Source organism: Cherax quadricarinatus, chromosome 30 (assembly GCF_038502225.1).
Source record: "Cherax quadricarinatus isolate ZL_2023a chromosome 30, ASM3850222v1, whole genome shotgun sequence".
In the NCBI taxonomy this organism is placed as follows: domain Eukaryota; kingdom Metazoa; phylum Arthropoda; class Malacostraca; order Decapoda; family Parastacidae; genus Cherax; species Cherax quadricarinatus.
In genome coordinates, this window is record NC_091321.1 from 31726035 (window position 1) to 31750451 (window position 24417).

A 24417-nucleotide genomic window follows, 5' to 3' on the forward strand; every position below is an offset into this window, starting at 1 on the left:
CATACACTGGTGAATGTTAGTATACATACACTGATGAGTGACAGTATACATACACTGGTGAGTGATAGTATACATACACTGGTGAATGTTAGTATACATACACTGATGAGTGACAGTATACATACACTGGTGAGTGATAGTATACATACACTGGTGAGTGATAGTATACATACACTGGTGAGTGATAGTATACATACACTGGTGAGTGATAGTATACATACACTGGTGAGTGATAGTATACATACACTGGTGAGTGATAGTATACATACACTGGTGAGTGATAGTATACATACACTGACGAGTGATAGTATACATACACTGACGAGTGATAGTATACATACACTGGTGAGTGATAGTATACATACACTGACGAGTGATAGTATACATACACTGGTGAGTGATAGTATACATACACTGACGAGTGATAGTATACATACACTGGTGAGTGATAGTATACATACACTGGTGAGTGATAGTATACATACACTGGTGAATGTTAGTATACATACACTGGTGAGAAAATTAAGGGACACAAACACTGGTAAAAAAGTTTGACGTATATTATTCAAAGCTCGAGAACAACCAATATATAAATAGTTCTTACGTTATTATTATAGCCAATATATATTTTTAGTATACATAGTTGACGTGTCTCTAACTGTTCCACAACTTAAATAATTTTGACGAAGTATATGGGAGGATATATAAAGAAATATTATGACAAAATGGTTTCTCATGACTTTTATTTTTTTTCTGTTCAATTTCTTAGCATAACAAGTTAGTTTATTATTATTTAAAAAATCTTAGTGTAAAAAAAATATTATAAATAATGTCTATATTTTGTAATTAAATTGTATTAGCTAGAAGCTAGGCTTCAATTTCTTAAAATAGTTTTATAATATTAAATACTGTAAAAATATATTTTAGCCAAATATATAACACAATGGAAACATAAACACATATGCAGTTTAATGTGATCCTTTATTGACAACGTTTCGCCCACACAGTGGGCTTTTTCAAGTCACAAACAGATCTACCTGGGGTGGAAGGTACGTGAGTATTTATAGTCAGGTTCAGAATGTTGAGGTCAGGTGGAGAATGCTGCATCTGATGATCTACCGGGTGGGGTTTTAAAGTCTAAAATCTTGGGTCGCTTGGCAGCATTCTCCACCTGACCTCAACATTCTGAACCTGACTATGAATACTCACGTACCTTCCACCCCAGGTAGATCTGTTTGTGACTTGAAAAAGCCCACAGTGTGGGCGAAACGTTGTCAATAAAGGATCACATTAAACTGCATATGTGTTTATGTTTCCATTATGTCGGTATTTTATACCATTTATTTTCATATATATAACACTATCTTTTAATGTTTCCTTGCACAGGCAGTCGAAATACCAACATTGTGTATATTCCAGTTTTGTGGGGCATTACACTTCGCAAACTGTGAATATTTCATTAAAAAACTTTCGGCTGCCCTCAGAAAAGAGTCATATGATAATGTTGCCACCAAACCATTATCAGAAAAACAGCTGCAGCTTAAAGCAGATTTAACCTTCAATCAAACCAAGGTTAGTATACATACTAACATGCATAATTTATTCAACATTACAGAATTTCGTTTACAAATTTCCTGAGCTCTAAAAAAATATATATATGAATTAGCAGATATATTCCTCGGAGAATAAGGAGTTGGAAAGTGAAGTTGGTATGAGATAAATTTGTCTTATGACCTAACAAAATATGACAAGTATTGTTTCCTCTTTGCTGCAACCATAAAAATACCACACCTGACAACCATACAAGAGTTGGCATCACTGTACTCTGAACCATTTCGCTTTCTGCTTCCACAGATATTGTAACTTTCTTCTCAAAGATGCCTCGGCAGTCCACGTATCATTTTATTCGCCTAATCTATGCTATGATTCACTTCTTTCATAAAAACCATCTGCAGAAATATTCCCTCCGATATACGTATCTAGATACTGTACATTCACTTCCTACATTCTCCCTCACCCTGAAATCCAGTCTTTTCATTTTGTGAGGAATGGTTTGAAAAACCGACAAGTTGAAGATTGAGACACTTATGCAGCGTATGGGAATCTTTATTCAGGAAACGTTTCGCCACACAGTGGCTTCATCAGTCCAATACCCTTACGCCTTACTCTTTGTATTGGACTGATGAAGCCACTGTGTGGCGAAACGTTTCCTGAATAAAGATTCCCATACGCTGCATAAGTGTCTCAATCTTCATTTTTTCATTTTATAGAATATTTCTTACTCTTGTCACCCTTCATTTCCCACTTTGGATATTTACTCAATATCCCCCACCAACGTCTACAACTTTTAGTCGGAATCTTAACAAATCATGTTCATGTCATGAATATCGGGATTGTGAACTTACATATATACAGTGGACCCCCGGTTAACGAACTTTTTTCATTCCAGTAGTATGTTCAGGTGCCAGTACTGACCGAATTTTTTCCCATAAGGAATATTGTGAAGTAGATTAGTCCATTTCAGACCCCCAAACATACACGTACAAATGCACTTACATAAATACACTTACATAATTGGTCGCATTTGGAGGTGATCGTTAAGCGGGGGTCCACTATATATATATACTGAAAACTAGTTCTCTTCTCTCATACAAACCCTTTCCAGAGACTTATTAATCATACCACGGGCGGGAATAGAACCCGCGATCAGAGAGTCATAAAACTGCAAACCGACGCGCTAGCCACTGGGCTAGCTGGCCTAGTGGCTAGCGCAACGATCTGGAGGTTTATGATTCTCTGATCGCGGGTTCTATCCCCACCTATGGTATGGTTTGTTTGCAATCGTGTCACTACGATTTCTTCCCTAAATAAATAACCCTGGAAATAAATGGTATAAAATACCGACACAATGGAAATATAAACACAAATGCAGTATAATGTGATTCTTTATTGACTACGTTTCGCCCACACAGTGGGCTTTTTCAAGTCACAAACAGAACTGAAAAAGCCCACTGTGTGGGCAAAACGTAGTCAATAAAGGATCACATTATACTGCATTTGTGTTTATATTTCCATAAATAACCCTACAACAATGCTTCCCACATTGTGTGTCTATCCACCTCATCATGTCAGTTTTTAACCCATAATGTTTACCTGGAGTTTACCTGGAGAGAGTTTCGGGGGTCAACGCCCCCGCGGCCCGGTCTGTGACCAGGCCTCCTGGTGGATCAGCGCCTGATCAACCAGGCTGTTGCTGCTGGCTGCACGCAAACCAACGTACGAGCCACAGCCCGGCTGATCAGGAACTGACTTTAGTTGCTTGTCCAGTGCCAGCTTGAAGACTGCCAGGGGTCTGTTGGTAATCCCCCTTATGTGTGCTGGGAGGCAGTTGAACAGTCTCGGGCCCCTGACACTTATTGTATGGTCTCTTAACGTGCTAGTGACACCCCTGCTTTTCATTGGGGGGATGGTGCATCGTCTGCCAAGTCTTTTGCTTTCGTAGTGAGTGATTTTCGTGTGCAAGTTTGGTACTAGTCCCTCTAGGATTTTCCAGGTGTATATAATCATGTATCTCTCCCTCCTGCGTTCCAGGGAATACAGGTTTAGAAACCTCAAGCGCTCCCAGTAATTGAGGTGTTTTATCTCCGTTATGCGCGCCGTGAAAGTTCTCTGTACATTTTCTAGGTCGGCAATTTCACCTGCCTTGAAAGGTGCTGTTAGAGTGCAGCAATATTCCAGCCTAGATAGAACAAGTGACCTGAAGAGTGTCATCATGGGCTTGGCCTCCCTAGTTTTGAAGGTTCTCATTATCCATCCTGTCATTTTTCTAGCAGATGCGATTGATACAATGTTATGGTCCTTGAAGGTGAGATCCTCCGACATAATCACTCCTAGGTCTTTGACGTTGGTGTTTCGCTCTATTTTGTGGCCAGAATTTGTTTTGTACTCTGATGAAGATTTAATTTCCTCATGTTTACCATATCTGAGTAATTGAAATTTCTCATCGTTGAACTTCATATTGTTTTCTGCAGCCCACTGAAAGATTTGGTTGATGTCCGCCTGGAGCCTTTCAGTGTCTGCAATGGAAGACACTGTCATGCAGATTCGGGTGTCATCTGCAAAGGAAGACACGGTGCTGTGGCTGACATCCTTGTCTATGTCGGATATGAGGATGAGGAACAAGATGGGAGCTAGTACTGTGCCTTGTGGGACAGAGCTTTTCACCGTAGCTGCCTCGGACTTTACTCTGTTGACGACTACTCTCTGTGTTCTGTTAGTGAGGAAATTATAGATCCATCGACCGACTTTTCCTGTTATTCCTTTAGCGCGCATTTTGTGCGCTATTACGCCATGGTCACACTTGTCGAAGGCTTTTGCAAAGTCTGTATATATTACATCTGCATTCTTTTTGTCTTCTAGTGCATTTAGGACCTTGTCGTAGTGATCCAGTAGTTGAGACAGACAGGAGCGACCTGTTCTAAACCCATGTTGCCCTGGGTTGTGTAACTGATGGGTTTCTAGATGGGTGGTGATCTTGCTTCTTAGGACCCTTTCAAAGATTTTTATGATATGGGATGTTAGTGCTATTGGTCTGTAGTTCTTTGCTGTTGCTTTACTGCCCCCTTTGTGGAGTGGGGCTATGTCTGTTGTTTTTAGTAACTGAGGGACGACCCCCGTGTCCATGCTCCCTCTCCATAGGATGGAAAAGGCTCGTGATAGGGGCTTCTTGCAGTTCTTGATGAACACAGAGTTCCATGAGTCTGGCCCTGGGGCAGAGTGCATGGGCATGTCATTTATCGCCTGTTCGAAGTCATTTGGCGTCAGGATAACATCGGATAGGCTTGTGTTAGTCAAATTTTGTGGCTCTCTCATAAAAAATTCATTTTGGTCTTCGACTCTCAGTCTGGTTAGCGGCTTGCTAAAAACTGAGTCATATTGGGACTTGAGTAGCTCACTCATTTCCTTGCTGTCATCTGTGTAGGACCCATCTTGTTTAAGTAGGGGCCCAATACTGGACGTTGTTCTCGATTTTGATTTGGCATAGGAGAAGAAATACTTTGGGTTTCTTTCGATTTCATTTATGGCTTTTAGTTCTTCCCGCGATTCCTGACTCCTAAAGGATTCTTTTAGCTTAAGTTCGATGCTTGCTATTTCTCTGACCAGTGTCTCCCTGCGCATTTCAGATATATTGACCTCTTTTAGCCGCTCTGTTATTCTTTTCCGTCGCCTGTAAAGGGAGCGCCTGTCTCTTTCTATTTTACATCTACTCCTCCTTTTTCTTAGAGGAATAAGCCTTGTGCATACATCGAGTGCCACCGAGTTAATCTGTTCTAGGCATAAGTTTGGGTCTGTGTTGCTTAGTATATCTTCCCAGCTTATATCGGTTAGGACTTGGTTTACTTGGTCCCACTTTATGTTTTTGTTATTGAAGTTGAATTTGGTGAATGCTCCCTCGTGACTAGTCTCATTTTGTCGGTCTGGGGCTCCATGCATACATGTCTGAACCTCAATTATGTTGTGATCTGAGTATATTGTTTTTGATATGGTGACATTTCTTATCAGATCATCATTGTTAGTGAAGATGAGGTCTAGTGTATTCTCCAGTCTTGTAGGCTCTATTATTTGCTGGTTTAAATTGAATTTTGTGCAGAGATTTAAAAGCTCGTGTGAGTGTGAGTTTTCATCAGAGCTGCCTCCTGGTGTTATTACTGCAACAATATTATTTGCTATATTCCTCCATTTTAGGTGCCTTAAGTTGAAATCCCCCAGGAGCAAGATGTTGGGTGCAGGAGCTGGAAGATTTTCCAGACAGTGGTCAATTTTTAACAGCTGTTCCTGGAATTGCTGGGATGTTGCATCCGGAGGCTTGTAGACTACCACAATGACTAGGTTTTGGTTCTCGACCTTTACTGCTAAAACTTCCACTACGTCATTTGAGGCATTAAGCAGTTCTGTGCAAACAAGTGACTCTGCAATGTACAGGCCAACCCCCCCCTTTTGCCTGTTCACTCTGTCACATCTGTATAGGTTGTAACCTGGGATCCATACTTCGTTGTCCAAGTGATCCTTTATGTGGGTCTCAGTGAAAGCCGCGAACATTGCCTTTGCCTCTGCAAGCAGTCCACGGATGAAAGGTATTTTGTTGTTTGTAGCTGGCTTTAGACCCTGTATATTTGCAAAGAAGAATGTTATCGGACTGGTGGTATTGTTGGTACTGGGGGGGGATTTTTTTTCCGGCATTAGTATCTGTATCTGTTGGTTTGGAGTGGAGGCCATCGACTGTGGTTCCACTCCAGGAATGACTGGATTTGGTGTACGATTTCTGCCATTTCCTGCCAGTTTTTTTTCCTTCCTGGCACTAAAAAACCTCTCCCTCTTGAGTGGCTGTGGCTACCCAGGTTTTCCCATGGCCTGGATGTTTTGTATCTTTTTGTCCCCTTTAGATGGTATGCCTGGCAATTTAAGTTATAGCACAGTCTTTCCTGTACTGAAGAGGTACACATTTCAGGGTGAAAAAGCTTACAGGAAGGGAGTTTGCATTTTCCTGTTTTCATATGGGCATGGCATTTTCTAGGGTGGTCATAGTTGCATGTCCCATCTGTTTTTCCAGATTTCCCATGCCAGCAGATACCAAGTGCATAGTATGTGCACAGGCTTGGTTTCCGCTTGCCTTGGGTTTCTGTGACTGTATTCCCTGTTGGTGCATGTTTCCCTGTCTTACTTCTATCCTCCCTAGCACCAACAATGGAGCTCCCACCAGTTGTTTTTGGTAATTTATCCTCACTATTGCTATTGGAGTCCTCTTGTTTGCTATTTCCTGCGGTATTTCTAGTTTGCAATATTGGTTTTATCTTATCTTTGACTACACTTGTTTCCCTACTATGGCTCCTGTCCCCTATGAGATCATTTATATGTATTCCTTCCTGCGTATAATTCCCGACTACCTGGACAATATCTCCAGCTTCACCATTTCTGTCTCCCAGGACAGTATCTCCAGCTTCACCATTTCTGTCTCCCAGGACAGCACCTCCAGCTTCACCATTACTGTCTCCCAGGACAGTATCTCCAGCTTCACCATTTCTGTCTCCCAGGACAGCACCTCCAGCTTCACCATTTCTGTCTCCCAGGACAGTATCTCCAGCTTCACCATTTCTGTCTCCCAGGACAGCACCTCCAGCTTCACCATTACTGTCTCCCAGGACAGCACCTCCAGCTTCACCATTACTGTCTCCCAGGACAGCACCTCCAGCTTCACCATTACTGTCTCCCAGGACAGCACTATCAGCCCCACATTTACTGACTACCAGGACATCACCTCCAGCCTTACAGTTTATGACTACATGGCCAGTATCAAGGGCAGTACCATTCAGCCCAGACATTTTATGTTCCCATCTGTTGTAGAAAGCTTCCAGGTTTTCTATGAAAGCAGCTTTGATGTTGTCCTCTTTTAATACCCTTGTGATTTTAGTCCACAGATTTTCCTCATTTGAGCATACCCAAAAACACTTCTCTGTTTTAATACTGCTTGTAGCTAGTTCTGGGATATCTGCACAAGGGGCGTGACACCAATTTCCACAAAAATGACAATTTATCCATGTGGAAGCCCGTTTGTTTGACTGACCACAGACTACACAGGGCTTCATAATGATTTGAATGGTTGATTTACTGCAAATTCTACTAGCAACCTCTTGAAAATTCTATTAATAACCTTAAATGAAGCTCTAGCTATTTGTATTTCTGTTTCTAACTCTTTTTGTATATTGGACAGCTTACCGTCACGTTCCTGATTTTTAATGTTTGTGTTTATAGGGCGCCTACAACCCCATCCGTTTACAGTCTGCTTTATTGTCCAACGAAACTGTTTGAAACCAGTCCCGGGTTCGGACCAGTCTGCAATAAAAAGTATTTTTATGAGATTGAATTATTATTATAATCAAAACTTTATGTAACTGAAGAAAAGGAAATATTCGCTACCAGAAATTTCATATTTCTTCAGTTCTCAGATAAACTTTTACGTATTAAAAAAATTTTTCTCCCCTATTGATGCAAATATTGCCTTCATTAGTTCTAATATAATTAAGTTCTTTGTTATTAATTCATGTTAAGTAATGCAATAAACTCATTTCATTTTTTTTTTGTTGATTTTTCTTGTACAAACAACAGCTTTTTATTGTTATTACAGCAAACCACGAATTTTGAAGATTTTTTTTCAAATATTAATTAATTTCTAACTACAATGCTCCTGGTTAAATGGTAATTATAATTTTAGTATTTAACTCATGTTTCACTGGGTAGTATTAGAGTTACCATATATTATTTTTTATATATATATTTCATAAAATAGAACCCACATGGGAGGTTTCGTGATGCTGATGAAGGGCTCTTGATCTAGGTGATTGGATCTGTGCTTTAATTCCCTGAATTGGGTCTGAATACCTTCCACAGCCCCTGCCCCCCAATAGACTGTATAATGAAGATTGAGACACTTATGCAGCATATGGGAATCTTTATTCAGGAAACGTTTCGCCACACAGTGGCTTCATCAGTCCAATACAAAGAGGAAGGCGTAAGGAGAGGAGGAGTATGAGGTAATCAGTCCCTCAGCCTGGAGTCGATGTGTTCAGTCCATCAATCTTGAATGGACTGAACACATCGACTCCAGGCTGAGGGACTGATTACCTCATACTCCTCCTCTCCTTACGCCTTCCTCTTTGTATTGGACTGATGAAGCCACTGTGTGGCGAAACGTTTCCTGAATAAAGATTCCCATATGCTGCATAAGTGTCTCAATCTTCAACTTGTCGGTTTTTCAAACCATTCATCACAGACTGTATAATCCCTACGAGATTAGCGCTTCCCCAGAATAATAATAATAATTATTATTATTATTATTATTTTTAGTAGTAGTAGTAGTAATTATATGTTATTTTATATAAATTGCTATTATATTGTTTATACCATTAGAGAATTTGCCTAAAATATTCATGAGAATAATTTGAATGCGTTTTTTTGCAGATACAATATCTTGTGATTGAGATGAACGGTATGAGTTACACGGACTCTAGTGGTGGTATTCTTCTGGGTCAGCTGTGCAAGGAATACAAGGAAGAAGGAATCACGATGTGTCTTGCAGCTCCCTCAGGTTAGTCATGCTCATGTAGGGTTGTTGTGACATGCTCACACACAGGATATTGTGAGGCGCACCTCTCTCTAGGGTGGATGTATACCTATGATATAAAGTAGTAATATGAGATATTTTAAGGAATCAGAGAATGTAAATTATACAAGTGTTTAAATACGACACGTGTGTATGCTTTGGAATCATCATAAAGATCTACTTCGCTCGCCATGCGCGATGCCTTCTCCAGAAATTTTCTAAACGATGCACCTGAATATTTTATGGTAATATACGGAAGCTCTTTCTCAAATATTATATGTTCGTGTATGTTGTCTGTATACATATTGTATACATAGTTTACACACACACACACACACACACACACACACACACACACACACACACACACACACACATACACACACACACACACACAAAGTGCTAAGTCATGAAGATTGGGAAAGGCAAAGAAAACTGTAGACGGAGTGCGGGCTAAGGTGGCCAAAGACTTCAAACCTCACTCAAGGAAAAGGATCTTAGAGTGGATTTAATACTGAACACATCCGAGACGCACATAAACCAAATAATTGTTGCAGCATATGGGCGCCTGGCAAACCTAAAAATAGCGTTTCGACACCTCAGTTAGGAGTCGTTCAAGACTCCATACACCGTGTATTTCAGGGCCATACTGGAGTATGCAGAACCAGTTTAGAACCCACACCTGGTCAAGCACGTCACAAAATTATAGAAAGTGTAAAGACTTTTCAACAAGACTAGTCCAGGAGCTAAGAGGAATGTCCTGCTAGGAGAGGATCAGGAAAATCGACCTGACGACACTGGAGGACAGATGGGATTGGGAGGACATAATAACGACATATAAAATTGGCAAGGGGGATAGAGACAGAATGTTTCAGAGATGGGACGCAGCAACAAGGGGTCACAATTGAAAGTTTAAGACTCAGAAGAGTCACAGGGATGTTATGAAATATTTCTTTAGTCATAGAGTTGTCAGGAAGTGGAACAATCTAGAGAGTGATGTAGTGTAGGCAGGATCTATACATAGCTTTAAGACAAGGTATGACAAAGCTCAGAAAGCAGAGAGAGAGAGAGGACCTAGAAGCGATCAGTGAAGAGGAGGGGCCAGGAGCTGAGTCTCGACCCCTGCAACCACAATTAGATGAGTACAATTAGGTGAATACACACATACACACATGCAAGCACTCACGCACATCTCAGCAGTATCAGTTACCAGTAGTATCAGTTAAAAGTAGTGTCAATAACTCATACCAACCGTTACTGATTCACCGTTCCCCCTTACGTCATCACTGGCCTTTATTGAGTCATTCTGCTGACCTAGCATGTTGTTTGAATGTCGCTCGCCCTCCGGTCACAACAGTAGTCAGTTGAGAGCAGGGTAGCTTAGATGGCAGGTCAGGCATGGCGGTTCCTCCCTAGTGCCCATAATAATAAGTTACCAACTATTAATTCACCCTGGAATGCACCCTTGATCCTAGTACCTATGAAGGATGGTACTTGGTGCCAAGTTATATGCGAAAACTATTCCAGATCGCTTCACACTTCCTGTACTTGGTGACATTTTGCATAACACTGGAGATACCAATGTCTTTTCGACCTGGACTTGTTACTATGGTTTTGGCAAGTCCCTTTTCACGAGGACAGCCAAGAGCTAACCGCATTTTCCATCTACAGGTCATTATCACTTCCTCTGTATGGCTTTCAGGTTACGATCTTCGCCTATCACATTCTCGTGGCTCATGACTAATATCTTTAAAGGCCTCATAGGTAACGCACTTATGGCGTACTTAGATGACATAATCATCACTTCTGAAGACGTAGTTACGCACTTGAGAAGATTTGATGTAGTACTTGGTACGCCTAAAGAAGCCAATTTAAAGATCAAACTGTCTAAATGTCAATTTTTCAGATCAGGAATCAAGTTTCAGTCTTCCAAAACTGCCGATGCCATAAGATCCTTTGTGGGCTTAGAAGGTTTCCATAGATCTGTCATTGTCAATTTTTTTTTCCCTAGCTGCTCCTCTAACTGAGTTGCTTAAGAAAGATGCTCCTTTAGTTTGAACCTTCCATCAAGAAAGAGCATTCCAATCTCTAAAAGAAAAGCTAACATCTGCTCCAATCTTGAAATTTCCAGATTTTTCTAAATCCTTCTATCTGACAACTGATGCTAGTTCAATTGGCATAGGTGCCATACTAGCTCAGAAGACCGATGGCAAGCACAACGCAGTTGCATTTGCTAGCCGAGTCCTTACGAAGGCTGAACGTAACTGAGCAAGAAGCTTTAGCAATAGTATGGTCTTTAAAGCACTTCCAAGACATTATATATCAGTACCCTGTTCACGTCTTGACAGATCATGCTCCACTGATGCTTTTATTCCAGAACAAACAACCAATTGGAAGGTTAGCCAGATGGTCCTTGACCAGCCAGGAGTTCAGCCCTACCTTTGAACATTTACCTGGCAAGTCAAATGTAGTCGCAGATGCTTTATCGCTACATGTTAGTATAGTAACCGCACGCCTTCCATTTAGTGCAGAGGACGTAAAGAATGCTCAAAGAACAGATCCCATATCGTCTGGTGTGATTCGATTCCTGCTCCAGGAAGATCTCATTCTGACTGTGAAGCCACCAGCACCCATCGGTGACTTTGTCATGAACCACGATTACTGTATCGCACAGCTGAGCTGGGAACTCCCCTAGAGGGGTATACCAGTTAGTAATTCCACAGTCACTAGTGAATGTGGCCTTAGAGCTAGTTCACATGTACCAGGTGTTGCGCACCCTGGTATGGATCGTTCAGTAAAACAAGCCAGATTGAAATACTTTTGGCCTCATATGGCAACTAATATTTCTGAGTATGTTAAGAAATGTAGTGTCTGCATGCAACATAAAGGCAATGTTAATGGTCCTAATCCAATCCAGGTGTATTCAACTACTAGCAAACCGTGGGAAAGAGTTGCGCTAGATCTGTTGACTAATTTCCAATGTTCCCTCAGGGCAACAAACATCGGTGTGTAATTGTAGATCATTTCTCCAGATATTGTGAGTTAGTTCCTATTGCAGATAAGACTGCCCAGACAATAGCTAAAGCATTTAAAGAACGTATAATCTGCAGGCATACGACTCCTAAGTCGCTAGTAACCAATAATGGAGGTGAATTCTGCAATGAGATTCTTGAAAATTTGTGTACCTTGCATAAGATCTCTAAATCTACCATTGTTCCTCACCATCCTGCCAGTAATGGGTTAGTGGAACGAACTAATAAGAAAGTACTTGATGTCTTGAGAGCTACTATCAATCCCAGAAGTGAAACTTGGGATAAAGTTATACCTAATGTTCAGTGTGTCATAAATTCTGCTTACATTCCTGGAGTGGAACCACAGTTGATGGCCTCCACTCCAAACCAACAGATACAGATACTAATGCCGGAAAAAAAATTCCCCCCCAGTACCACCAATACCACCAGTCCGATGACATTCTTCTTTGCAAATATAGAGGGTCTAAAGCCAGCAACGAACAACAAAATACCTTTCATCCGTGGACTGCTTGCAGAGGCAAATGCAATGTTCGCAGCTTTCACAGAGACTCACATAAAGGATCACTTGGATAACGAAATATGGATCCCAGGTTACAACCTATACAGATGCGACAGAGTGAACAGGCAAAAGGAGGGGGGGTTGGCCTGTATATCGCAGTCACTTATTTGCACAGAACTGCTTAATGCCTCAAATGATGTAGTGGAAGTTTTAGCAGTAAAGATCGAGAACCAAAACCTAGTCATTGTGGTAGTCTACAAGCCTCCGGATGCAACGTCCCAGTAATTCCAGGAACAGCTGTTAAAAATTGACCACTGTCTGGAAAATCTGCCAGCTCCTGGCCCCAACATCTTGCTCCTGGAGGATTTCAACTTGAGTCACCTAAAATGGAGGAATATAGCAAATAATGTTGTTGCAGTAATAACACCAGGAGGCAGCTCTGACGAGAACTCACACACACACGAGCTTTTAAATCTCTGCACAAAATTCAACTTAAACCAGCAAATAATAGAGCCTACTAGACTGGAGAATACACTAGACCTCATCTTCACTAACAATGATGATCTGATACGAAATGTCACCATATCAAAAACAATATACTCGGATCACAACATAATCGAGGTTCAGACATGTATGCGCGGAGCCCCAAACCGACATAATGAGATTAGTCATGAGGGAACCTTCACCAAATTCAACTTCAATAACAAGAACATAAAGTGGGACCAAGTAAACCAAGTCCTAACCGATATAAGCTGGGAAGATAGACTAAGCAACACAAACCCCAACTTATGCCTTGAACAGATTAACTCTGTGGCACTCGATGTATGCTCAAGGCTTATTCCTTCAAGCAAAAGGAGGAGTAGATGTAAAATAGAAAGAGACAGGCGCTCCCTTTACAGGCGACGAAAAAGAATAACAGAGCGGCTAAAAGAGGCCAATATATCTGAAATGCGCAGGGAGCCACTGGTCAGAGAAATAGCAAACATCGAACTTAAATGACATGCGATAAATGACATGCCATAAATGACATGCCCATGCACTCTGCCCCAGGGCCAGAAGGAGAAACGTTTCGAAAGAAAGATACCTAACTGTTGCATATGTGTCTTACCTAACAACCTGTCGGTATTTTATACCATTTTAATGTTCAATCTGTCAGACACTGCAACACAAGGGTATCTTGGCACAGACCTACAATCAACTTCGACAACCTCTACTATGTAGAACGGCTGGATTTGAGAGGGACCTGACCTCCTAACATCTGAGTTCTTACCTCTTCTAGTGACCTACGTCTCACTTCTTGGCGCTAAATAAGGCTCCATCCTGCCACTTCATCTCCATATTGTTTCATACTATGGAACAATGCTCTTCTCCAGACTGAGGGACTGACCACCTCAAAACTTTAAGGGTGATGGACTGATTACATCGTCTTCAAGTATCTTCTGCTTCTATCAAACTTTTCTGTACTCGACTGAAGAAGCCTACTGTGTAAGCGAAACGTTTCGAAATAAAGATACCTAACTGTTGCATATGTGTCTTACCTAACAGGGCCAGACTCATGGAACTCCGTGTTCTTCAAGAACTGCAAGAAGCCCCTATCACGAGCTTTTACCATCCTATGGAGAGGGAGCATGGACACGGGGGTCGTCCCACAGTTACTAAAAACAGCAGAAAGCCCCACTCACAAAGGGGGCAGTAAAGCAACAGCAAAGAACTACAGACCGATAGCACTAACATCCCATATCATAAAAACTTTGAAAGGGTCCTAAGAAGCAAGATCGCCACCCATCTAGAAACCCATCAATTACACAACCCAGGGCAACATGGGTTTCGAGCAGGTCGCTCCTGTCTGTCTCAACTACTGGATCACTACGACAAGGTCCTAGATGCACTAGAAGACAAAAAGAATGCAGATGTAATATATACAGACTTTGCAAAAGCCTTCGACAAGTGTGACCATGGCGTAATAGCGCACAAAATGCGTGCTAAAGGAATAACAGGAAAAGTTGGTAGATGGAGCTATAATTTCCTCACGAACAGAACACAAAGAGTAGTAGTCAACAGAGTAAAGTCCGAGGCGGCTACGGTGAGAAGCTCTGTTTAACAAGGCACAGTACTCGCTCCCATCTTGTTTCTCATCCTCATATCTGACATAGACAAGGATGTCAGCCACAGCACCGTGTCTTCCTTTGCAGATGACACCCAAATCTGCATGACAGTGTCTTCCATTGCAGACACTGCAAGGCTCCAGGCGGACATCAACCAAATCTTTCAGTGGGCTGCAAAAAACAATATGAAGTTCAACGATGAGAAATTTTAATTACTCCGATATGGGAAACACGAGGAAATTAAAACTTCATCAGAGTACAAAACAAATTCCGGCCACAAAATAGAGCGAAAAACCAACGTCAAAGACCTGTGAGTGATCATGTAGGAGGATCTCACCTTCAAAGACCATAACATTGTATCAATCGCAGCTGCTAGAAAAATGACAGGATGGATAATGAGAACCTTCAAAACTAGGGAGGCCAAGCCCATGATGACACTCTTCAGGTCACTTGTTCTATCTAGGCTGGAATATTGCTGCACACTAACAGCATCTTTCAGGGCAGGTGAAATTGCTGACCTAGAAAATGTACAGAGAACCTTCACGGCACGCATAACAGATATAAAACACCTCAATTACTGGGACCGCTTGAAGTTCCTGAACCTGTATTACCTGGAACGCAGGCGGGAGAGATGCATGATTATATACACCTGGAAAATCCTAGAGGGACTAGTACCGAACTTGTACACGAAAATCACTTGCAACGAAAGCAAAAGACTTGGCAGACGATGCAACATCCCCCCAATGAAAAGCAGGGGTATCACTAGCACGTTAAGAGACAATACAATAAGTGTCATAAGGGGGATTACCAATAGACCCCTGGCAGTCTTCAAGCTGGCACTGGACAAGCACCTAAAGTCGGTACCTGACCAGCCGGGCTGTGGCTCGTACGTTGGATTGTGTGCAGCCAGCAGTAACAGCCTGGTTGATCAGGCTCTGATTCACCAGGAGGCCTGGTCACAGACCGGGCCGCTTGGGCGTTGACCCCCAGAACTCTCTCCAGGTAAACTCCAGATAGGTGACACGCCACATTATGCTTTGTATGGTGCAGATAAGCATTTGCCATATGAGTTGTTATATCCTAACCCAATACCAAAATACAACCCTGATGATTTTATAGCAATTCGTACCAGCTTAGCTCAAAGTGTTTTTAGAAGAATCCGTGAAACACTTTATAAATCAACAGCAGAATTTTCAAGAGTCACTAATGCTCGAGCAAAGCTGACCAAAACTAAAGTAGGATCAGAGTTATGCTGACTAACTTTAACAAAACATCTGCAATGACTAAGCTCGATCAAAAGTTTGTTGGTCCTTATCGAGTAGTTGAACATATAAATGGCAACACATGTAAGGTTAGAGAAATTAGTACCGGTCAGTATAAAGAATCGCATTTATATCATAAGAAGCTAGTATGTGCTGATGATGATGTTTCTACCCAGACTAAAGTGTCAGACTGACAACCCTCCTGACTCTGTACTCTCTACCTCTAATACTCAGTCAGACAGTCAACCTGAATGTCGTTATTCCCTACGTACACGACAAGTATTGAGACATTGTCAAGTATCATTTGCAAATACCAATTCAGATCTGCCACAACCATGGCATGTGTTAGCCATTGCAACAGAGTTTGATCCTCCCAGAGATGATAACCATTCTGCATATGTAAATCTCACTCTAATAGAGATGGGGTTAAATGTAAATAACCTGTATAGATGAATAATATAGTTTAAATTGTATTTCTGTTGTCAGCTACAATATCAACCTATTAATATTCAAGATTTTTTTTTTTTTTTTGTATTCACGTTCTCTCCGAATTCTGAGATTTAACAGTCTACATTTGAGTGCACCAAGTCTGCCTTTTCTGTTAAACACTTCTTTCTTTGTACATCTTCTTCCTTAGAATCTGTTGATCACATGAATGCAGATCGATCAATCAATATTTTTTTCATCACTTACATTGTATAATCCACCATTGAATCTATTACTTCTATAAATTGTGCTATACCATGCTTTGTAATGCATTACAATAAGTTCCATTCCATTAACATCCATTCCAATAATATCCTTATGTATGTTATAATGTTCAATTGTTGTGTACTTTGACATTGTATAGAATCAGCCCCAAGCCTGTCGTCTCTAGTATGTATTAGTTGTATGTCGGGATGCCATACATTAGCATCACCGAGCTCTCAGTAGTATCAGTTACCAGTAGTGTCAATGACTAATACCAACCGTTACTGATTCACTGTCCCCCTTATATGATCACTGGCCATTATTGAGTAATTCTGGTGACCTAGCATGTCCTTGAATGTTGCTCGCCCTCCGGGCATGACAATAGCTTTGGCATGGCGGTTCCTCCCTAGTACCCATAATAATAAGTTACCATCCATTCGAAGTTTGTGATTTTACCCAATTCCAGCAAACGAACTCCCACATGTCACATACACACACACATACAAGCACAGATACACATATACATACACACATACACACACACAGCCAGGAGCTATGATTCGACCCCTGCAGACACAATTTGGTGAGTAATTAGGTGAGTACACACACACACACACACTTAAGGTGGTCAAAGACAGAATGTTCCAGAGATGGGACACAGCAACAAGGGGACACAGTTGGAAGTTGAAGACACAGATGAATCACAGGGATGTTAGGAAGTATTTCTTCAGCCATAGAGTAGTCAGGAACTGGAATAGTTTGGGAAGTGGTGTAGTGGAGGCAGGATCCATACATAACTTTAAGCAAAGGTATGATAAAGCTCACGGTTCAGCGAGAGTGAACTAGTAGTGACCAGTGAAGAGCCGGGGCCAGGAGCTGGGACTCTAGCCCTGCAACCACAACTAAGTGACTACACCTAGGTGAGTACATACACACACACACACACACACAGGACAGAAACAGTGCAGAACAGGATCCTCCAAGAGAAACCACAGTTTAAATGGTTGGGAGGGTACAAGTGGGTGTTCCTAGACAGAGACAGAACACAAACAGAACGACAGCAGCTGAGGGAGAGGACAAAAAAGTGAAAGGAGCTAGGAAAGGAGACAAGGATTGAACCAGCAGAGGTCAATCAGAGCAGGACAGAGCAGCAAGGGCAAGCACATACAGAACTATCCTCAGAACCCCACAACCTATCACACCATCCCAACACAAACTACAATCCATACTCACAGCTTCCACCCAACACCCAGCTATAAAATCCCACAGTATGCTACCAGGTCTTCCACCCTCACAGGCCCCCCCCAAACCACAGTGTTGGAAAGGAAACTCAAGGTATGGTACACAAAAGCTGATGGAATAACAAATAAGTGGGAGAAGTGGCACGGAAGAGTCAAAGAGGCATCACCGGACATCATAGCTCTCACAGAAACCAAGCTTACATGTATGATAATAGATGCCATCTTTCAAATGGGATACCAGATCCTGAGGAAAGACAGAGGGAACAGGGGGGGTGGAGGAGTGGCACTGCTGATCAAAAACTGATGGAATTTTGATGAGCTGGAGAGAGGAGACAGTGGAGAAACAAGCGATTACATAGCAGGAATGCTTCACTCTGGAGGTCCCAAGGTGGTAATTGCAGTGATGTATAACCCACCACAGAACAGCAGGAGGCCAAGGCAAGAGTATGACAAGAGCAATAGAGCAATGGTTGACACACTGGCTGCAGTGGCCAGAAGAGCTCATGCATGCAGGGCAAAGCTCCTGATCATGGGTGACTTTAACCACAAGGAGATTGATTGGGAGAACTTGGAGCCACATGGGGGCCAAGATACATGGAGGGTTAAGATGATGGAGGTGGTACTGGAAAACTTCATGTACCAACACATAAGGGACACTACAAAAGAGAGAGGAGAGGATGAACCAGCAAGACTGGACCTAGTATTCACCTTGAGTAGTGCAGATATTGAGGACATCACATACGAAAGACCCCTTGGGGCAAGCGATTATGTGGTTTTAAGCTTCGAATACACAGTAGAGCTACAAGTGGAGGGGGAAGCAGGAAGGCCAGGATGAATGAAGCCAAACTACAAGAAAGGGGACTACACGGGAATGAGGAACTTCCTGAACGGGGTTCAGTGGGACAGAGAACTGGCAGGGAAGCCAGTTAATGAGATGATGGAATATGTAGCAACAATGTACAAGGAGGCTGAGGAGAGGATTGTACCGTACCCAAGGGTAACAGGAATAATGAAAAAGCCAGGATGAGCCCATGGTTCACCCAAAGGTGCAGGGAGGCAAAAACCAAGTGTGCTTGGGAATGGAAGAAATATAGAAGGCAAAGGACCCAGGAGAATAAGGAGAGCAGTCGTAGAGCCAGAAGTGAATATGCACAGATAAGAAGGAAGGCGCAACGACAATATGAAAACGACATAGCAGCGAAAGCCAAATCTGACCCGAAACTGTTATACAGCCACATCAGGAGGAAAACAGCAGTCAAGGACCAGGTAATCAGGCTAAGGAAGGAAGGAGGAGAGACAACAAGAAATGACTGTGAAGTATGTGAGGAACTCAACAAGAGATTCAAAGAAGTGTTCACAGAGGAGACAGAAGGGGCTCCAGGAAGACGGAGAGGTGGGGCACACCACCAAGTGCTGGACACAGTACACACAACCAAGGAAGAAGTGAAGAGGCTTCTGAGTGAGCTAGATACCTCAAAAGCAATGGGGCCGGATAACATCTCTCCATGGGTTCTGAGAGAGGGAGCAGAGCCGCTATGTGTACCCCTAACAACAATTTTCAATACATCTATCGGAACAGGGAGATTGCCTGAGGCATGGAAGACAGCAAATGTAGTCCCAACCTTTAAAAAAGGAGACAAACATGAAGCACTAAACTACAGACCAGTGTCACTGACATGTATAGTATGCAAAGTCATGGAGAAGATTATCAGGAGATGAGAGGTGAAACACCTAGAAAGGAATGATCTCATCAACAGCAGCCAACATGGTTTCAGGGACGGGAAATCCTGTGTCACAAACCTACTGGAGTTCTATGACATGGTGACAGCAGTAAGACAAGAGGGAGAGGGGTGGTTGGATTGCATATTCTTGGACTGCAAGAAGGCGTTTGACACAGTTCCACACAAGAGATTAGTGCAAAAACTGGAGGACCAAGCAGGGATAACAGGGAAGGCACTACAATCGATCAGGGAATACTTGTCAGGAAGACAGCAGCGAGTCATGGTACGTGGCGAGGTGTCAGAGTGGGCACCTGTGACCAGCGGGGTCCCACAGGGGTCAGTCCTAGGACCAGTGCTGCTTCTGATATTTGTGAACGACATGACGGAAGGAATAAACTCCGAAGTGTCCCTGTTTGCAGATGACGTGAAGTTGATGAGAAGAATTCATTCGATCGAAGACAAGGCAGAACTACAAAGGGATCTGGACAAGCTGCAGACCTGGTCCAGCAATTGGCTCCTGGAGTTCAACCCCACCAAGTGCAAAGTCATGAAGATTGCGGAAGGGCAAAGAAGACTGCAGACGGAGTAAAGTCTAGGGGGCCAGAGACTACAAACCTCGCTCAAGGAAAAAAATCTTGGGATGAGTATAACGCCAGGCACATCTGAAGCGCACATCAACCAAATAACTGCTGCAGCATATGGGCGCCTAGCAAACCTCAGAACAGCATTCCGACATCTTAATAAGGAATCGTTCAGGATCCTGTACACCGTGTACGTTAGGCCCATATTGGAGTATGCGACTCCAGTTTGGAACCCACACCTAGCCAAGCACGTAAAGAAACTAGAGAAAGTGCAAAGGTTTGCAACAAGACTAGTCCCAGAGCTAAGAGGTATGTCCTACGAGGAGAGGTTAAGGGAAATCAACCTGACGACACTGGAGGACAGGAGAGATAGGGGGGGACATGATAACGACATACAAAATACTGAGAGGAATTGACAAGGTGGACAAAGACAGGATGTTCCAGAGATGGGACACAGCAACAATGGGACACAGTTGGAAGTTGAAGACACAGATGAATCACAGGGATGTTACGAAGTATTTCTTCAGCCACAGAGTAGTCAGGAAGTGGAATAGTTTGGGAAGCGATGTAGTGGAGGCAGAATCCATACATAGCTTTAAGCAGAGGTATGATAAAGCTCACGGTTCAGGGAGACTGACCTAGTAGCGACCAGTGAAGAGACGGGGCCAGGAGCTTGGACTCGACCCCTGCATCCTCGACTAGGTGAGTACAACTATGTGAGTACACACACACACACACACATGCACGCACACACGAGCACCATTTTTAACTCCGCTGTTAGAAGCCCTGAGATTAAAAGTGCCAGTATTTTAAAAAAAATCTTCTGATAAAGAGCAGTTTTTTTTGTGGTGCTAATGAAACAAAAAATAGATTTTCCCCATCAATATTTACCAAGATAGATGCAAAACAGCCACGGGGATAAGCAGCTGTTTTGCATCTTGTATCGCTCGTTTGCGATTTTTTTGCACCTAGATGTACTTTTGCCCTTTATTTGGGGGAAGGAAAGTTTCTAATTTCTTTTTTTTTTACACTTTTCAGTGCCTTTTGTGGCCCATGAGACCCATATCATGCATAATGTACATATAGCCACCCAATGTATATAACACAGTATCCGCATTAATTCATCACTACAATATTTACAAAACCTATATACACTGAGACGTAAACCCACACAGGTCACAAATGTTTCACATTATTACTGTTACAACATTCATACAAGTGTTGATCATGCTGCTAGAACTGTTGCATTCTGTGGAAGCTGTGTTGAACACTCTCAACATATAGCGCATGTCGCAACGCTTTGCTGGGCGCCTTGTTGTGCGTGCATAGACAACATTTATTCTGAGTCCAATACTTCTTGTCTGCAGCAAAAGTCTCGTGAGGAAATGAACATCAGTTTTACACGAGAGGACGTTTGGTGATTAATTGTGACCTGGTATTCATGTATTATTGCAGTGAGCATTGCAATGTCCTAAGATTTCATATATCACTTGTAACTCTTGCAGACACAATCACAAAACTCAGTCTGCTTATCACATTTGTTTACCAAAAGCATATTGTTGGTGTAATCCTTGACAGCATCAGATCTCAAAATGTGCTCATCATTCTCCTCTTTAGTCACCTGTCTGTGTCTCATTTCGTGATGATGCACTGATGTCGACAAGGCTACATAACGTTTGTCATGCCACCTATATGCCCTGATGTCAGTGGCATGAAGCACCTGCACATAACTGGTAGCATTGCTTGCGTTGAACCTGGGCATATGTTAACATGTTCAAGCACTGTACCACACTCATGTGTCATGTTCACACGCAAGAAATCACTGACTTGTGAACCAATATATGGTTCCATCATTTTTCTCACCATGTCATCTGAGATACCCAATAACTACCTAGTATTTCTCAGTGTTTTACTTCTTGTGTACACACCTGGATCCAACACCAGGCCAGTTTTACAGTCACACAACACAAAAATCTTGATTCCGAAACGTTTCCTCCTGCTTGGTATACATTGCTAGAAATATATATTCGATAACAAGGTTCCTGAAGAGATAAAAATACACACTGAACATCTGACTGAAATACATAAAAACATCCTTGATCGTGTATGACATGTCGTTCCTGTCGTGTCTTGTATTGTGTGTGAAGTGTAGAATACGTAGCAGCATGATCAGTTTATTAATGGGGATAAGATCACTGAATTCTGCAGTACAAATTATTCGATCAGTCGATCAGAATGATTGACTATTGCACTTATATAAGGTACTATCAAAAAGTTCCAGCACTCGAATATTCGCGTGCTTCCTAGGTGAAATATAGCGGTAGCGTAGATGCTGTTGCGCTGTACACTCTCTTGTCTAGTAGCGTAGATGCTGTTGCGCTGTACACTCTCTTGTCAAGTAGCGTAGATGCTGTTGCGCTGTACACTCTCTTGTCAAGTAGCGTAGATGCTGTTGCGCTGTACACTCTCTTGTCAAGTAGCGTAGATGCTGTTGCGCTGTACACTCTCTTGTCAAGTAGCGTAGATGCTGTTGCGCTGTACACTCTCTTGTCAAGTAGCGTCGAGAGCTTCCTTGAGGTTGGTTATTCATTCCTTTGAAGTTAAACGGGCATTTTTTGCTATGTTATCATTGCTTTGTTGCGATTTTTTGTACAACAGAATGAAGTCTTTAAAATAAAGAAGTACGCACGCGTGCGTGTGTTTTGTGAGTTGTGTGTGTGTGTTTGTGTGTATGTTTGTGTGTGTGTGTGTGTGTGTGTGTATGTGTGTGTAACCTGAACATCATCAATTTTTTATATATAAGTAACATCTCATTGAATATTTATACTTCCTTGAGCCACAATTGCTCTGTTTTAGCAAATTAACAAATATTATAGATAACTGTAAACGCAAAAGCTAACCAAACATATATCTTGGTTACAGAGAATGTCCTTGAGACCCTGGAAGCATGTGGTACTCTGGACGTCATTTCTCCTGAACGCATTTACCACTCTGTTCAAGATGCCGTTAAGTCTCTCACCCAACACGACCGACTTGTTGCTGAAGATCACTCATATACTAAACTGTAGGGCAAAAGTGCAGACTTTGTTCCTATCTTCATATAATGTACACATCAAGGACTAATGTATATGTCTAGATCTAATGTACCTATGTAGGTCTAATCTTATGGACACTAGGCAACCTCTTTCTTCTGGACGTAGTAGGTACTGGAGAAGGGCCCTTCATCCATCAAATTGAACTTCTTCCCTTCATTGGATCGAACCTGATTTCTTCCCATTTCTCAGGAACTGTAAGAATCACTGTGAGTTTAAAGATTCCCCAAAAATACAGTATAATAATAATAATAACAATAATAATAATAATAATAATAATAATAATAATAATAATAATAATAATAATAATAATAATAATTAAAATAATAATAATAATAATAATAATAATAATAATAATAATAATAATAATAATAATAATAATAATAATAATTATTATTATTATTATTATTATTATTATTATTTTATTATTATTATTATTATTATTATTATTATTATTATTATTTTAATTATTATTATTATTATTATTATTATTATTATTATTATTATTATTATTATTAGTTGTATTATTATTATTATTTATTATTATTATTATTATTATTATTATTATTATTATTATTATTATTATTATTATTGTTGTATTATTATTATTATTATTATTATTATTATTATTATTATTATTATTATTATTATTATTATTATTCTAATAATAATAATCATCATAACAATAATAACAACCTACTTGTAATGTACTTACTATGTATCTCCTTGAACAAATATCTGAAAATTATACAATTGTCAAATAATATATGTAACATACATTTAGTTGTCAAAAATAATTTACTGTAACGCTTACTAACCTGCAATATTATAATTTTTGACATGAAAATTTTGAAGTAAATCAGTCATTAAAATATACTTTCAAAGTATCTCAAGATTACCAAATTATATATATTCGCAGTATTATCAATATTCGCTTACTAACATCTATTTGTTTACCAGTTTGCGAACCACACAACATAATTTACCATATAAATTCGTACCTATTTTAATAGGCACTCGTTAATATTTTAGTGCAA

The 24417-nt window shown here is 41.2% G+C and overlaps 1 protein-coding gene across 2 annotated transcripts in view; it reads left to right on the top strand.

Moving 5' to 3' along the window:
• Positions 1-23637, top strand: part of LOC128692800 (prestin-like) — a 268729-nt gene extending 245092 nt beyond the window's left edge. The window contains exons 12-14 of one of the 2 annotated variants that reach the window (XM_070090068.1): positions 1387-1572; positions 9016-9142; positions 23211-23637. In XM_070090068.1, coding sequence (XP_069946169.1) covers positions 1387-1572; positions 9016-9142; positions 23211-23356 — 459 coding nt within the window. In that variant the 3' untranslated portion in view covers positions 23357-23637. The remainder of the gene's footprint in view (positions 1-1386; positions 1573-9015; positions 9143-23210) is intronic. The other variant, XM_070090069.1, reaches the window with a different exon arrangement.
• The last annotated feature ends 780 nt before the right edge of the window (positions 23638-24417 follow it).